The sequence below is a fragment of the Equus caballus genome, chromosome 21, assembly GCF_041296265.1.
Source record: "Equus caballus isolate H_3958 breed thoroughbred chromosome 21, TB-T2T, whole genome shotgun sequence".
Lineage (NCBI taxonomy): Eukaryota > Metazoa > Chordata > Mammalia > Perissodactyla > Equidae > Equus > Equus caballus.
This window is the reverse complement of record NC_091704.1, coordinates 63,274,048-63,292,146: the sequence shown is the minus strand read 5'-3', so window position 1 is coordinate 63,292,146 and position 18,099 is coordinate 63,274,048. Positions and strand designations below refer to the sequence as shown.

General features: G+C 37.9%; 1 protein-coding gene across 8 annotated transcripts in view; it reads right to left on the bottom strand.

Annotated features, from left to right (window-relative positions):
• CTNND2 (catenin delta 2) overlaps window positions 1-18,099 on the bottom strand; it is an 888,536-nt gene that overhangs the window by 556,425 nt on the left and 314,012 nt on the right. For all 8 annotated transcript variants that reach the window (XM_023625841.2, XM_070246034.1, XM_023625845.2 and 5 more), the window contains one exon: window positions 2,118-2,230. In XM_023625841.2, coding sequence (XP_023481609.1) covers window positions 2,118-2,230 — 113 coding nt within the window. The remainder of the gene's footprint in view (window positions 1-2,117; window positions 2,231-18,099) is intronic.

The following is an 18,099-nucleotide window of genomic DNA, read 5'->3' as shown; positions in this document are numbered from 1 at the left end:
CAATATGGTCTTTCTGTGTTGGACTGCTCTCTATCACCACCGATTCCCACGCTAGCACACAATCCACATGGCCACCAACCACTAGCACCACCATTGGATGTCAAGATTTAGGGTCACTTATTTCACATTCTTAAGAGTAAGGGCCCAATTTGTCACAGGCTGGTCACTGGACGAATTACCCTTGGGTCAGAAATCCATTCTAATCCAATCAAAAGTTGGGAATTGAGGCATAAGATACAACATGGCCCACTAGACCTGCTCCTGCCAGGGGCTGGGAGTGGGTGAAAGAAAATAAAAGACGTATACTATGCAAGGATATCACACAGAAAGATTAGGAATATGCTGTGAACAGGAAATACAACTGACAGCGAGACAAAGGGTTTCAAAGCAAAATAGGCATCACCTCTACGGTGCGTATAGATCTAAAAATCCTGACAGTCTTAGCTATGTTCACCATTGACAAAAAGCTCTTCAAATAGGTATAGCCACATGTACTAAGTCAAATATACTCTTACAAGTATTATTTTTCTTCCTACCGTAGTCTCACCACCTTCAACCAGTCAACCTTCTGGAAACAATTTCAAGTGGCTACAATTCACTTTTCCCTTTTCTTTTCTGCCCTGCTTTGGTTAATCTGAATGTTCAGACAAGTCTGTTATGAGTTTGAGAGATCACAATGCACCTATTTGCAGCTACTTATAGCCTAGGTACTTGGATACAGAAGTGGATATGCTTCTACATATCCTAAATAAGGCTTTGCAATTGAAAACAGTATTCCATCTAAGTATCCTAGTCTAACAACAAGGGGTGGAATGGTTTCCATTTAAAACTTTACCTCTATTTGACAAAGAAAAGAATAATATTAAACGACTAACGGCGGGTGCCTAGAATAGGAAACATTCCAGCTACAAATTCACAATGATAAAACATTTTAAAGCAACAGATAAATGATTTTTAATTCTTTTGTGGCAGCAGACAGCTTAGAGACCCCGACACATATGCTCCTGCTTCCTGATCAGAGTGGCTGTAGACCCTAGAATTCCATCTACAAGAGGCCATGTGACTGGTTCTCATCAATGGACTGTGAGTGCAGTGATGCAATTGACAATGCAACTGATGATGAAGCCACAGGGGATGGCAGGGCTCTCAAGAGAGAAGCTGGGTCCTTCATCACTGCACGGAGGGGAAGCGGGGAAGCAGTCCCTGACCAGCATCCCCGGCCTCTATTCGTTGCATGAATGAGAAGCAAACTTCTTCTATAGTGTTGTGTCACCATACTGTTGGAGTTTATGCACCAGCATCCATTGTTTCCTTAACTAAGACACTTCCATAAAAGTGTAGAGTGTCAAAAACACAACATAGAACAAGATGGCAGGAAGCACGATGCATTTTTGGGAAATGAAAGTTAAATCTTGTAGAGTTTTACTTATGTTTCTTTCACACACACAGTGTCACACTCACACTCACACACAGTTATACACACTTAAATTTTTAAATATGAAAACATGGTCCTAAGGCAGATAGTTTATTGTGTGGTCAAGTGACTAAGTTTTATTTTGTTTTGTTTTTTAAATATTTCATAATCACAAACCGACTCCAATTGAATAATCATCCTATCTATAAATCTGAAATATTTTTACACATGGGGAATTGCAGGTGTGATTGATATTTGAGGAGCAATTTTATAATTTAGCATCAAACATTAGCAAACAATATAGGGTACATAAAATGCTCTTTCTTTCATTTCTGGAAACTACAAATCTGGATCATTTACAAAAAAGAAAAAAAACCCCAAAAACCAAAAACAAACTGGGAGATTTTGATATAGCATCTCCTGATTTCCAGGAAGTTAAGTGAATGCAAAGCCTCCCTTCGTGTAAAATTTGCATAATGTGCATTCGAGGCAGGTATTAATTTTCTTAAAGGAGTCTCAAGCACAAATCAGGCCATTTAGGATACCTTTTGAACATCCTAAATCAGGTCGGTTACAATTCCTTTTCAACATCTGACTGAACATTCCAGTTCCACTGCAGGTTTGTAAGGAGAAGATAAACACCACAATTTACTTCCACTGGCAACTCAAAGCACAGAACTGCAAAGAGCAGTGTGCCCAGTACCTGATGCTGCTCATGCTGCCCGTCTCTGATCCAAGCTTGCATCGCTCCAGCTGGCTGGCTACGATCTGGCGTTCTGCCTCCAGCTCTCGGGTCAGTCTTTCAAACTGTAATTCCTGAAATAAAACCACCAAAAAGATTAATTCTATCATCTATTTGCAAAGTGGAATTCAGACCAAAATGACAGGATGATCGAGGGGAAAAATACGATTTACCAAGATGCCAAATTTGAGAAGTAGAGGATGTCAACGTGGAAGCAAAGAAGGATTTGCAGTTCAGACAAACCTGAGTTTATACCATAGTCCTGGGACCCACCAGCTGCAGGGCCTTGAATAAGTTATTAAATCTTTCTAAATATCAGTTTCATTATCTTTAAAATGGGTTTAGAGTACTTATTTCATAAATTTGAAGTGAGGATTAAATGAGAAATTGTCTGTGAAAAATTAACCTCTCTGCCATGTTTGGCAGATGGCCAGCACCCAACAGATATTAATACTCCTGTCACCAAAAGCGTAACCTTTAATAAAGAAACAATTCATTTTTCTATCATTTGGAATATTATGCTTATTTCCTATTGGTCTTCTAGCTGCCTCTACTATACTAATTTGATCCTCATATTAATTACATACTGTATGTTGAAGAAAAATAACGCTCAAACCTACACTTCTTTATGCTTTAAATTCCATCCGAACGGCAATGATCCTGATTCTACAGTCTAATTACCAAGTGAATAACCTTTGAGATATCTGCTATATCACCTTAAAAAATAGCCAGTTGAACTAATGAAGAATGCTTCTACAAGCTGTCTGAAACCCATAGTTAAAGGAGTAACCTGAATGACAAATGGTTTAATCAGCACATCAAGGATCTTAGCTCTTCCAACCACAGGATTTTTGTATCATATTTTAATCTTTATGTTTTATTTTTCCATATACTTAAGATTTTTAATAAATATAATTATAGCAAATCATGCATTGTAACTAAAAATTTCCAGAAAAGTTTTTACAATGTCACATTTAACTTCTTTTAAGAAATGTTATCTGCACAGTTATGTTTTGAGGATGGGAAAACAGTAATGCTGAAATACTGCAGAATAAGAAAGGGGTCAGTTTGGGAAAACTCAAACTCCCAATATTGCAGAAATTTGTCCTTCCAGAAAAGATGAGTTTATTGAATGTGCTACCTTGGGACACTCTTGGGTGAGACCTTTAAAAAGTAGGATTTACATATATTAAAAATATCCTTGCTCTTTTCCAGAGGAGCAGATCTTTTTTCTGTTGAAGTTATTTCAGGGATCTAAGTAAGAGATGCTTTACAAATGAGAGCTCAACTTTTCCCTTGAAAGTGCTAAAACTGAGGAAGCGTGTTGTTGTTGGAGCTCAAGTTTTTATTCTTGTATATTCTGAAGGGCAGTAAAGATTATTCATAAGGAATGAACACCAAGACTTCTGCTGAAAGTATTGTGTGCATCTAACCTCTCCTTCCCCTCCCCGTGAGTTCTACTGCTTATTTTTGGCAGTTCTTTTCCACAAAAAATACCCAAGTTCTAGAAGATTTTTCATTTCCGGGCTTTATGACAAAATATTTTATCTTAAATCTGTGTAACAGGAAATCATCTCATATCTTTGAGTTGATAACACCTTGAAAACATAATACTTAAAGACCATACAGAGCTCCTCATAGGTAGAGGGCAACATTATTTGTATTATCTAAAGTACTTTCATTTGCAGCATGGTCGCATATGTTACCAGTAGTCCAATATGGCAAGACAGGCAGCCATCTGAGTCAGGATTCATAAAGCTTCTTGGGCTTCTGCTCAGACAGACCTGCCCCTGGGTGTGCTTGCTGAAGGCTGTGGTCTCACGATGTCTTCTTCACACCCGCCCTATGAGAGGGAGGTGACAGCAGACACTTTTCATGCAAGCTGCCTTCCAAACATACAGTCACAATTTCACAATTGCCAGTGCTCTTCGTCACTCCGTGTAGATCTATTTTTCCATCTGGCATCGTTTTCCTTCTGTCTGAAAGACTTCCTTTGATATTTCTTGCGATGTGGTTCTTTCAATGATGAATTCTTTTGGCTTCACATGCCTAACAAGAATCTTTGTTTTGTCCTCATTTTTGAAAGGCATTTTTGTTCCACTGTCCTCTCACTTGCATTGTTTCTGACCAAAAAAACTATAATATTGGTTATCTTTGTTTCTTTGTATACATGGTGTCATTTTTCTCTGCCTCCTTTTAAGATTTTCTCTTTATCACTGGTGCTGAACAATTTGATTATGAAGTTCCCTGGTGTACTATTCTTCATGTATCTTATGCTTAGGGCTCATTAGGCTTCTTGGATCTGTGGATTTATTGTTTCCATCAAGTCTGGAAATTTTTCAGGCATTAATTCTTCAAACTTTTTCTTCTCTTCCCCACTATCTCCTCTCCTTCAGTGACTATAATTAAGAATATATTAGGTCACTTAGACTTGTCTCACAATTCATGGAATCTTTTCCATTTTAAAAAACACTTTTTTCTCTTTGTGTTTCATTTTGGATAGTTTCTATTGGTGTCTTCAAGTTAACCCATCTTGTCTTCCGCGACATCTAATCCACCCTCAACCCTGTCAAGTCTATTTCTATCGCAGACATTGATGAATCAAACATCTCTAGAAGTTTCACTTGAGTCTTTTTTATATGTTTAATGTCTCTACCTTTTTGAACATATGGAATACACACATAAAAAGCATTTTAACGTCTTGATTAGCTAATTCTAGCATCTGTGTCAGCTTCAACTGATTGATTTTTCTTCTTAGTATGAGCCACATTTCCGCTCCTCCACATACGTCACGGTGATCTTTGATAGCACATAAAACATTCTGAATCTTACCTTGTTGTGTTCTGGGTATCTTCATATTCCTACATATATCTTAAGCTCTGCTCTCAGGCACAGTTAAGGTACTTGGAGGCAACATGATACATTTGAGGCTGGCATTTAGGATTCATTAGGGGGAACAGAACAGCATTTAGTCTAGGGCTAATTACTCCACACTTCCTAGGCAGACGCTTCTGAGTACTCTACTCTACGTCCTATGAATTATGGGGTTTCCCAGTTTGGCTGGTGGGTACAGGCACAAATTCCTGGCTCTGGTGTGAACACCAGCTACTATTTCCTCCCATCCTTTCAGATGGTTCATTCCCTGCTCCCTGGAGGTTTTCTTACATACAGGCTGCTCAGTTCTCTGCCAAATAGTAGAAGGGGACCTTCTGCAGATCTTGAGTGTTCTGTCTCTGAGCAGCGATCACCTTTCTTCTGTTTTGTCCTTCAAATTCTAGCCACTTTTACCTCCCTGGACTCTCAGCACTGTCTCGCCAATTCAAAGAGTCCTCTGGGCTCTGAATGGGTCCCCCTTTCTGCACTGTTGTGGGGAAACTCTCTCAAGGCAGGAAGCTGGGCAATTGTTGGGCTCACTTGATTTGTTTTGTGTTTCTTAAGAACCATGCTCCTTCATTGCCTAAAGTTCAATGTCTTGAAAATTTTTGTTTTACACTGTATACATTTTTGTTCCTGTTTCAGAAAGGAAAGTGTTTCTGGGCCCTGTTACTTTATCTGAGCTGAAAGCTAGAAGGTGTTTTAAGAATTAACAATTTTTCCCCTCATGCCTGATTTGTAAACGCATATTTTCCACTGTATTTAAAAATTCACACTAAATGAACTCCTAACCAGTTAAGTACTTACATTTTTACACATTTTCTTTAATGTTGTTCACAATTAGGGTACTAAAAATAGAGGCTACTTTAGGTTACTGGTTGCTTTTTTTTGCACAATGATTTTTTAATTGAATTGACATTTTCTTTATTAAGGAAACTGAATCAATGTATTGCCTTTTTAAAATGTCTATTCAATAAATGTTTACCTTTGTCATTGTATGTATGAAACAAGCAAGTAATTAAGTGAATTTTCCCTCCGTGCATCACTAAGAAGCACACAGTAAATGTTAAGGTCCTCGAGGAGCAAGGACGTTTCACTTTTTCATCTAAAATCCTATATTTTATTACTACAACACAAAGCATAACAACATTGGAGGCCAAAATTTTTATTGACCACTTACTATTGAAAGCTTAATTACTGGGACAGTGTATCAGGTGGAGATTTTGCCTGCTGGGTTGCCAGTGTGTCTAGTGCCTAGAGCAGTCCTGATGCACAGTAGGTGCCCAATAAATATCTGTTAAATGAATGTATCTACACCCAGCTCAGTGCTTTAAGTGTATTACCTTGTGTAAACATCATCAAACTGCTATTTCCTAGGTTCCGTTTTCTCCTATCTTTACAAAAATGTTAAAGTAATTAAGGTGAAAGGATTAGCCTGAGCCAGGAGAGAAATTCTTCCTTCCAAAGTAGGAAAGAGAATGAGATCAAGGATGGTGTTTTAGGAGATCTGGATATAGAGAAGCGGAATGTTGAAGGAACGCATTAATATGCGATGGTCTAAATATTCCCAATACTTTCAACTCTTTTGTTTTGGAGACCTTAGCAGTCCGTTAATACAGAGGACATACGATGCCAATGTAAAGCATGAAGTTCATTAACATTCATATTAAGACTCGTTATTTAAATAATTTTTATTTCTATGAACTCTGGAGATCACGTTCTAAAACGCCTTACTGCAGGTAGCTTATATTACAACCATTTCCTACCTTACCTCAACCCAAGGGCCTAAGGCTCATAGGGAGGGCTGTTCTTGCCACAGCACATCCTTGGGGGCAGGAACTCTCAGGACCTAAGAGTTGGTCCTGCTGTGGTATTATGGTTGGAATTAAAAACTGACCTTGGAATTGGGAACTAGAAGAGCTGCAATTGAGATTCTCAAACTGGGGACTCTCCTGTGGCTTAAATGCTCTATAGTATCATCTAGGGCATCGTCACAACAGTGAATGGGCTTCTGTTCCACTGGGGGTACTTAAACCATGGTGTGCATGGAAAGATGACATCCTCCAGTTCTCACTCAGTTTGATGTTTGGAGGGAGGATAGACCTCTGAGGACTGAATAATTCTCTAGGTTTCTTAGAGACTTTGAAGTGGAAGAACATTCAAGAGAGGGATGTTGCTAATAAGGCCAGGTGGGTACCCAAGAAATCAACTGGAAAAATAAAGGCACGAATTTGCAATACTGGTTGTAAGTGTATACGTGGTATTAAATTAATTCACTGAGGGGCTAGTCCGGTGGCTGAATGGTTAAGTTCGTGTGCTCCACTTCAGCGGCCCATGGCTTCATCAGTTTGGATCCTGGACACAGACCTAGCACTGCTCATCAAGGCATGCTGGGGCTGCATCCCACATAGCAGAACCAGAAGGACCTACAACTAGAATATACCACTATGTAGTGGGGGGCTTTGGGGAGAAGAAGAAGAAAAAAACAGAAGATTGACAACACTTTAGCTGAGGTGCCAATCTTTAAAAAAAAATTAATTCACTAAAGGTGAGACTATAAATAAAGGTGAGAAGAAGCATGAAGAAAGATCTTTGAAGGTTATCTGGATTTGGAGGGCATAAGGAACAAGAGAAGCCAGTAAAATAAATGGAAGAATAGTTATGGAGCAAAACACCACTAGTCTGGCCTGCTGGGCAGTTTCAGTGGAGAAATGGTGATGTAAATCAGGCTACAAAAAATGATATGACACAAAAGCAGAGGAAACAAAAGCAAAAATAGACAAGTAGGATTACACCAAACTAAAAAGCTTCCTTTCCTTTTGGCAAAGGAAACAGCCAACAAAGTGAAAAGGCAACCTATGGAATGGGAGAAAATATTTAAAGGAGTTAATTTCCAAAACACATAAGGAACTCATACAACTCAACAGTAAAACAAACAAAAAATAATTTAAAAGTAGGCGAAGTACTTGAATAGACATTTCTCCAAAGAAGATATGCAAATCACCAACAGGTATATGAAAAGCTGCTCAGCACCACTAATCATTAGGGAAATGCAAATCAAAACCACAATGAGAAATCACCACACAGCTATTATATATTTAAAATACATAGTATTTTAAATACATAGCTGTTAGGACAGCTATTATATATTTTTTTTAAAAAAAGATAAGTATTGGCAAGGATGTGGAGAAATTGGAACCCTTGTGCACTGTTGGTGGAAATGTAAAATGGTGCAACCACTATGTAAAACAGTATGGAGGGTCCTCAAAAAATTAAAAATAGAACTCCCATATGGTCTAGCAATCCTACTCCTGCATATATATCCAAAAGAATTGAAATCAGGATCTAGAAGAGCTAGCTGCACTCCCACGTTCATTGCAGTATTATTCACGATAGCCAAGATCTGGAAACAACTTAAATGTCCAACAGACAAATGGATAAAGAAAATGTAGTATACACATACACTAGAATGTTATTCAGCCTTAGTAAGGAAAGAAACTGTACCATTTGCAACAACAAGGAAGGGCCACAAAGACATTAGGCTAAGTGAAATAAGTCAGTTATAGAGGGACAAAAATTGCATAATTCTACTTATATGAGGTATCTAAAATAGTCAAACTTATAAGAAGCAGAAAATAGGATGGTGATTGCCATGGGCTAGGGAAGGGAGAAATGGGGAATTGTTCAATGAGTATAAAGTTTCAGTTATACAAGACGAACAATTTCTAGAGCTCTTCCATACAACAGAGTACCTACAGTTAATAATATTGTGCTGTGCACTTAAAAATTTAAGAGGGTAGATGTCATATTAAGTGTTCTTATCACCAAAAAAAAAAAAAAAAGCAAAGAGACATGAGGAAAGTTTTGGAGTTGATGGATATGCTTATTACTTTGATTGTGGTGATGGTATTGGGGGTATACGTATCTGTCCAACTTCATCAAATACATTAAATATAGGCAGTCTTTTGTCTATCAATTATATTTAAACACGAGTGTTAAAAAAATACCCAAAAACCATGGTTAAGAAACCGTCCAGATAAATTGAGATTTCATAGGAATTAAGAATAGTGGATGGATTAGAGAGGACACACTGTGGTAAAGGAAGTTTTAAGAAAAATCGAAGTAGTGTTAAAGAACCTAAATCTCCCCACTATATGGAAACATTCTTGTTTTAGAGATTACAAAAATTTATAAAAGTAGCAGATATATGATGCCAAAGTTCATTAAAATTTACTAAGGGCCGGATTTTAAATTATTTTCACTCCTAGAATAGCACACCATTGAGTCATATATTAGGATTACAAGAAAAATTATCATTTAGTTTTATAACTTTTCCTAAAGAGTCTAAATTAATCATTACTTTGGCTTAATCGAATGGGGTTTATTACATATCCTTATAAGAATAAAAGCATGTAAAGTCTCTTGAGGGGGCTTAGCTAACTCAGTATAAAAACTAAGATCAGAAAAAACATACTTAAAGTTTCATTAATTCCTTCAATAAATATTTTACTTACCATTGTGACATAGTATCAGTTGGCATCATACAAGCTAGACTTGAGGAAATGGGAAACTTTAGACTGAACAGTGAATTAAGTAAAAATAGATTTGCCATGATTTTACTAATATGAGAAGATGGAAAAGAGACTAAACAGAAGCAGAGGACGGAGAAGATAGACGAGATGCGAGATAGTGGAAGACAAGATGTCTTCTACAGTGTAGATCTGATTGCTAGAATCCAATGACTTAAGATTCAAGCTGACCATGTCAACTAGAGAAAGTGGGAAGGAGGACCCAAAACATATCTTGAGACTGCACGTGGACCATACATGCTCAGATATCGTGGCATTTTTGTCAGCCTCTCCTGTAGGAGAAAAGCATACTGAGGACTGGCATCTACCCAGAGACAAAATGGAAGTCTTGTGCAAAATATTCACGTATCCTAATGGAAGCAGCTAAGTGGTAGGCATGAGGGTGAAGAGCAGAAAGGAGCATGGGATTTGAGAGGTTTAGTCATGGGAGTGAAGGCTCCATGGTTCTCCTCCGTGAGGCCTCAAAGACAACTCGTTCCTCCTGCTGGCTCAAGTTTGATGAGAAAGGAAAGTCCAATAATGAGCGACAGAAGGTCTAAGTTCCTTTATTGGCAATCTGTTCTGATCTCCACTCCTCAAGAGTGTATAACACTCTTGTAGTGTATTACCTGTGTTTCAATGATAATCAGTTTTTACCTTTGTTCTTGTACTTTCTGTATTTTATCATGATTATCTGTTCTAATGTTTATATCCTTCCAGACTGTGAATTTCTTAAGGAAGGGATTAGGTCCTAACTTACCATTTTATCTGTGAGCAAAATGCCTGATATATAATTGGAGCTAAGTAAATGTTTATGAATGAGAGACCCAAGATGCTGGTATCAAGCTTCCTGGAAGGGAATGGACACGTTGTTTGTTATGAAATAATTTTCATTCAAAGACGGTATTTCATGATGACAAGTGAAGGTGAGAATATTCCTGTAGTACTTAAGAAAATCAACAGTTCTGTGAAATGTCTTCATCATCATGTTATTCTCAGAATTCAGTACGCTGATCAATTGTAAGAATAAAAATGTGCAACTCTTACTTGAAAGAGCTCTTAAAGGTTTAGGAGATGTTTCTTTTGTTTAAATTTCCCCTTCTTCACTTTTTTTCCCTTCAAATCAGTGCCTGTCTGTATGTGTGTGTGTGTGTGTGTGTGTGTATATATATATATATATATATATATATATATATATATATATATATATAAAGTATAAAATATATAAATATATAAAATAATATATATAATTTAATAGACATCTATATTTCTAACTGTATAAGGGAAAATGACTGTCAATTGTTTTTCAATCAAATTGTACTTGCACAAATTGAAATGGGTCAAATATTTGTCAAGTTTATCTGAAAAACACCAGTAATCCCTGTCTTCTCATTTCCTCTTCTTCAGAGGCAAGAGCTTTTAACTCCTGTTTCTGATTCATATGTCCATCTCTATTAACTTCCTGATAGTCATTCCTGAATTGTCAGTGATAGACCTCATCCACTGATTTCCTATAATGGAAGACAAGGATTCAGCTCCATTTGCTCCTCTGCCATCACGCACATACACATCTTCCATCTTCTCCCATGTTCCCCATATAGTCAAACTGTAATTTTAGGTAGAACAACATCATAGTATAATTTCTTTAACATCAATATGCAACAATTTGGCTTCCTTAAGTGAATGGTTCATCTTTTTTGCTGTCATTGTGCATTTGTTCAGTTGTCTATGTACCTATCATGAATCCAACCAAAAACTTCCCTTGATTTCCATCAACTTCTCTCAACACTATCAAACACAGGAAATCACATATCAGTTTCATCCACTGAAGCAATCTGTTCTGGTGCCTTCCAACCTGCTCTAATCTGGCCTGGCTGCCCTGTTTGCACAGCTCTCATCCTGGGACCTCCCTTCCTCTCCATGCTGGGGATTCCCTTTGTCCCTCTCTTATGTGGATTCCCTTTTTCCTAGAATTGTCATCTTCTTTGTTTTCCTACATTATTTCCTTTTCTGGTGGAAAATGTCTTTTGAGAGGGAGTGAATGGGAGGCAGTTTTTGGAGACCTTGCATGTCTACTACATTTTTATTCTACTCTCAGACTTAGTCCTATGGCTGGGTACAGAAGTGGAGAATTCTAGCTTGGAAGTAAATTTTCCCCTGGAGTTTTGAGATAGCTTCATTATCTTCTGTCTTCCAGTGTTGCTGCTGAGAAGTGTGAAACATTCTGAGTTCTTATCATTTTTGTATGAAATTTGCCTTTACTTTCTCCCAAAAAACTTGTTGCATCTTCCCTTGGTCCTAGTTTTCTGAAATTTATTTTTTCTGATTTTTCCCCCTAAATCCCCCAAGTATATAGTTGTATATTTTAGTTGTGGGTCCTTCTAGCTGTGGTACGTTCTGAACTTTTATTGTGATGTGTCTTGATATAAATTTATTCTTAGACAGTTTCTGGACCTTTAGTGAGACCTTTAAATCTAGAAACATATTGTTCACTTCTAGGCAATTCTATAATTCTATTGAAAAAAATAATACTATTCTCTTCATTTTCTAATTTTCTTTAACTCATCATTCAGATATTAAAATCTACATCAGTTCCCTAAGTTTCTTCTTTAAATATTTTTTCTCTTCCAGTTTTCCATCTCTCTATCTTTTAATTTTACTTTCTGGAAAGTTTCCTCAATTTCATCATGTAAGTTTCTAACAAGTGGTTCATTGTTGTTATTATATTTGCAATTTCTAAGACCAGGTTTTTGTTCTCTGAATATTCCTTTTCATTATCATCCAGTATTCATTTTATGCATGTGAAATCATCTCTTTTCTTTCTCAGTGATGTTAATGTTATCTTCTTCTCTCTGCATAGTTCCTATTTTACAACTATTTCCTATTTGTTTTAGAATCTATCTTTCATGTTATAGGCTTTTTGAAACATCTCAAGTTCCCTGGCAGTCTGCTCTTGTTTGAATGGCGGGTAGAGAGCAGATCAGACTCTTGATGTCAGCGGGGCTTGTTAGCTGCGCTTTCCAGGAAAACCACTGGGGGTGTCCATACAGAACTCCCAGAGAAGACTCTCCCAAGCTCCAGCTGTGACTGTTCACATTTGACTGTCCTTGTTCCAAAAACTGTGTAGGGCTAGAGGCTGGCGGCAGGGTGAAAGGGAGGGGCTCAAAATTTGGTAAGTAAATTTCACTTACTCCCACTCCCAACTTTCAATACCCAACTTTTAACACTCTTCCTTGCGGTCTCTGAGTTAAGACTCTAATTTCATCCCCTCAAGAAAATAAACTTCTAGTCTCTGCCAGTATGGAGGAGGAACAGTCCTCCAGCTGTGTATGGTGGGGTCAGAGATTTGGGAGTCGAATTGATTTTTTTTCCCAAACTGATATTTAAATAGATTTTCAGCCAATCTCCTCCTTGTGACTGTACTTCATGCCCCACATCCCAACTCCTACAAATCTTTAAAAGACTTTCCTTATAAGTTAGAGTATGTTTTTACTTCTCCTACAGCTTAGAATTCCATTTTCTTGGGTGTGATGAGTCATTTCCAATTTTTGTATCTACGTGGTAAGTATATCAAGTATATCAAATTTTATTAGTTCTAAGACATAACATTTTTTACACTTTAATATCTCTGGGTTTACTATCTCTCAAATTGGGATGACATATTTGATAGCATGTGATAGTTCATTGTTTTCTTCATGTCCTCTCAAATTTGGTGAAATACGATTCTTTATTCACCCATTTTCTAGGTTTATAGGGTTGTCCCTTTTAAAAAGCTGTATTGCCATGTTGGCAAGGGAGCAAGAGTTAATGCAAGAGTTGAATTCTTACTTGGAGTTCAGGTCGTTTTCTAAAAGAACTTGGGACCCTCAGAGCAAAGGAGGACATGTCAGAGTATAGTGACCCTAAAGTGCCCCTGGTCTTTGTACCATCTGCTGAATGTCCTGAGCTAGGATGCTCTAATTTGCACAGGCTGGTCCTCTCGATTATCTACATATCCCATACAAAGGGGTTGGTCTGATTCCAAGTTAGGAAGGCTTAAAGAATAACTGAAGTTACTGTATCCTCTGTTTCTAGAATTTGGGTCCATACCTAGTTTCATTTTGAGCAAACCCCTGGGTAATAAACAAAGCAATCATTCTCTAGGCCTGGGACCTTTACAGGAGCATTTTAACAACTCACCCTTCCTGGGGACCGATGCTCTGCCTCTCTAGACTATCTGTGTGCCTCCTGCAGGCTTCATTTGATGGTTGCTTGGCCTGTATGATGAACCATCCACCCAATATATACGTCTTCTCCACCCTGACCTCTTCCCTCTTCCCTGCCTAAGATTGCCCACTGCCTAATATCTCCTTGCCTCTTGCTGGAGTCTCAGAACACTATCTATTTCATCCCAAAGCTTGCTACAGCCTCCAAATTTCGTTCACTCTCCCCATGTCTTGCCCATCCTTTCTGCAGATGTGACCTGGTTCTTAGAAGCACCAACTACTTCTATGTAAAATGAGAGAATGAAACGTCATTGCTATTTCTCTTCTGGCTCTAAGATTCAATAATTTTAGGTAATCTGACTTAGTGACTCTGCTTGCAATACTGGAGCAAAATGACTATTCAGGGGTTTTGAAATATTTTATTATAAAGTGAATTCCGGTCATTATCATTGTATAAACACTGCTCTTCTGCTCAGATGTGCTTCTACCTGGGAGAGGATCAGAGCCCAGGAATGTTCTCTGTCCTCTGGCTTGAGTCTCTGCAGGAAAGATCAAAGACTAGTTTTCCATTATGCAGATGAGTTTTTGCTCCCTAGTGTCCCTCATCTCTGCAGCCATCAAGGATTTGTACTATCAAGTAATCCTGGGTGACCTTTTTTCTCACATCACTTTTAATTCCCCTTCCACATGAATGAATTGACTTCATAGCCACAAACTCTTGGCAATGTTAATTTCATCCCACTAAGCCATGTTGCAAAGGCAAATCTGAAGGGAAAGTGGCACAAATGACAGGATAATAATAGGAAGCGCACAGCAAAGTGTCCAACAAGTCTGGAAAGAACAAGCTGTGATGTCAAGATGGAATGGAACAAATCACTGTCAACTGTAAAGCTGTAGACCTCACTGATGAGTCAAAAACTATAGCAACGAGCTGTCCATGAAAGTTTACAAAGCTGACAGATTAATGTTTTAAACAGCCACGATGTCATCCTGGGTCACCTGGCAAGACAGCAGATGACAGGAATCAGCATCCAGAAGTGGAATCATACGCATCTTTCCAGGACAGGTTCAATAAAATAAAAATATAACGAAATACCTCTTTCTGACCAATTCCTTCAATATATTGGATTCCATCTGCTTTGCTCTTGCCAAATGCCTTGTTATCCAAATAAAGCATGTTTACCACAGTTTATTTAATTCATCCAAATGGCAGGACTCCATGAAATAAAGAAGGCCACATTTCTTCGTAGTCTAAAGTGATGTAAAAATCCATCAGACTTGATAAAAAATTTAGTGATACTACCATATTGGTGACTCTTAACTATATCATGACAATCTCTAGAACTTTTTTTAATGCCTGGTACAAAACCCAGAACTTCAGAATAAAAACTTACAGGTGATGGGGCCCTGACATGTATAGTTTGAAAATTTTCTACTAGTGATTTTTATGCCCACACCTGCTTGGGAATGACTATTTTATTTATGACAATAGTCGACAATAATGGCAGTCAATATTTTAAGTATTTACTTTCCATGGATCAAACTCTGCTAAATGCTTTAAATGAATTAACTTGTTCATTCCTCACACTGATCCAAAGAGGCAAGCATTTTATTTTCTGAGACATCCCAAATTCAAAGACATTAAGTGGCTTCCCCAAAGATTAGCTAGAAGTCTAATTCAAACTAACTGTTCAGAATGCCACTCCCTCAAAACTCATGGACTATTTATTCTCACAGTTTTAATGGAGCTATAGAACCAGGAACAATACAGCCAAAATAATAACACAAATTTCCTTAATGAAGAATGACTACAGCTCACCATTTCATGCTGTTTTATTTTAGTTTTCCTTGCCTTCCTAGAAACAAAATATTGTAATTATGTCCAATCATAGGAAGAATTATACTGATAGTACTGTTCAAGTCCACATTACAAGTGAAATACTTCTAATAATGCCCCTTAACTTTTAAGAGTACCACTGCCAATTTCAGAAACACCTAATGAGGGCAATGATGATGGGGAGGAGTTATACTTCAACATCCTTACCTATGTTTACACTGTAGTGGAGAAACCAGCTGTCCAATATTTAAAGGGTGAAAGAGGAACTACCAGATCTCTTGGCTCAGCCAAGATCAATGGCTTGCATTCTCTCAAATGGACTGTGCGTGTCCTCACTCTGCACCCACTGCTCTGAATATCCACTTTCTCTTGCCCACTCTTCCCTTGTTCCTCAAGTTGAGGGAAAATGTCTTGCCTTTCAATTTTATGGTGATCTCAACACTGCCTCATTTAATTACCACCTGTTCTATACATCCATTCCCGACCTCACCCTCACTCTTCCTACACCTGAGAAGAAATGACCACCACTCATATAGAACTAACAATACTGTATTGAACTCACTTAATTACATGCCCGTCTTCTCTCTTAGAACATACATGCCATGATGGCAGGGCCCATGCCCTTGCCTTATCACCTTCTCACCTAGCACAGAGTGCACTCAATAAACAATGGATGGATGGACGGGTGGATGATTTAATGTATGACCTCAACAAACAACATTTGGATCAATATAAGAAAGTGTGCAATACTGTGTATGCCTAGAGGAAACTCACTAAATGCATCTGATAAAATGTAAAAGATGAGGTTAAATTACTTTTGTGCCACTTCCCATGCAAAATTTCTATGATCTTTTACCATGAATTGCTCTCTCTCCCCTTATATGTCTTTTGTACAATTAACTAGAATTATAGGATAAGAATTATAGAAATAATTCTGTTCAGAACAGAAATGTTTGAGTGACAAAAGGCCAAGTTTATCCTTTCTCATTCAGTGCTCCTTGTTGAAATTTAAATAGCTAAATACTCATACCAGTGAAATAATTATATATGCTCTCATCACCAAATACCATCAGCATTTAACTTGACCTTTTGTCCGCGTTTTACTTTGTTGGCCTCTTTTTCGTTCCTGGAACAAACTCTTATTATGGTTTCAACACACCCCTCTCCGTCTTTCCTTCCCAGCTCTCTGGTTGCTCCTCTTCTCTATGGGGGCCTCTTATTCTCTTAAGCCAACATCCTCCTTGGGATTCTTTCAAATTTCTATTTTCTCACAGTTTGAATAATCTCATCCATTCCCACAGCTTCAATAACCAAAAATGGTATATATCTTACTGTCCACTGACGTCCACTGTGGAGAACCCAGAGATTCATGTCCAAAACTGGAATCTCAGTATTCAACCTGCAAATCTGCTCCCACTCCTCTGTTTTCCTATCTCAGTAAATGGCACCATCAAGTTGCCTAATTCCCAAATTTGTGTATCATTCTGGACTTTGTCCTCTCTAGATATCCACTAAAAAACATCATTAAATACCACTGTGATACTGTGATTTACAATAAATATATAGTTGGCCTTTATTTCCATTTCTGTCATGGAGCTCCTAAAGTACTTAGAATTTTCTAAGAGATGAAAGTGACAAAGGTGTCTTTTGTTGTGTTAAGGAGTAATTTTTGGAAAGCACCCAGGGATGGGGGCTGATTGTCAGCAGAACCAACCATGTGATTAGAGGATTGGAACTTTCAGTCTCATCTCCCTAACCTCTGGTTGGGGGAAAGGAGCTGTAGGTTGAATCAATCACCAGTGGCCAATGATTTAATCAATCATGCCTATGTAATAAATTCCCCATAAAATTTCAAAAGGATGTGATTCGGAGAGCTTCCAGGTTGGTGAACATCTGGAGATATGGGGAGAATGGTGCCGTGGGAGAGAGCATGGCAGCTCCCTGCCCTTCCCCCATACCTTGCCCCATGCATCTTTTCCATCTGGCTGTTCCTAAGTTATACCCTTTTATTTATTTATTTTTCATTGCAAGGAATTTTTTTTTTTATTGAGGTCATAATGGTCTATAACATTGTGTAATTTCAGGTGTACATTATTGTTTACCAGTTTCTGTATAGACTGCATTGTGCTCACCTTCAATAGTCTAATTTTGAGGAACACAGATGCAAAAATCCTCAACCAAAATATTGGCAAACCAAATATAGAAATACATTAAAAGGATCATATATCCTTTTATAATAAACCAATAATCTAGTAAGTAAAATGTTTTCTCTGAGTTCTGTGAGCTGTTCTAGCAAATTAATCAAACCCAAGGAGAGGGTCATTGGAACCTGCAGTCTAAAGCCAGATGGTTGGTTACAACCAAAGGTGACAACCTGGACTTGCCACTGGAATCAGAAGGGTGTGTTTGGAAGAAGTCTTGTAAGACTTAGTCCTTAACCTATGAGATTTGACATTATC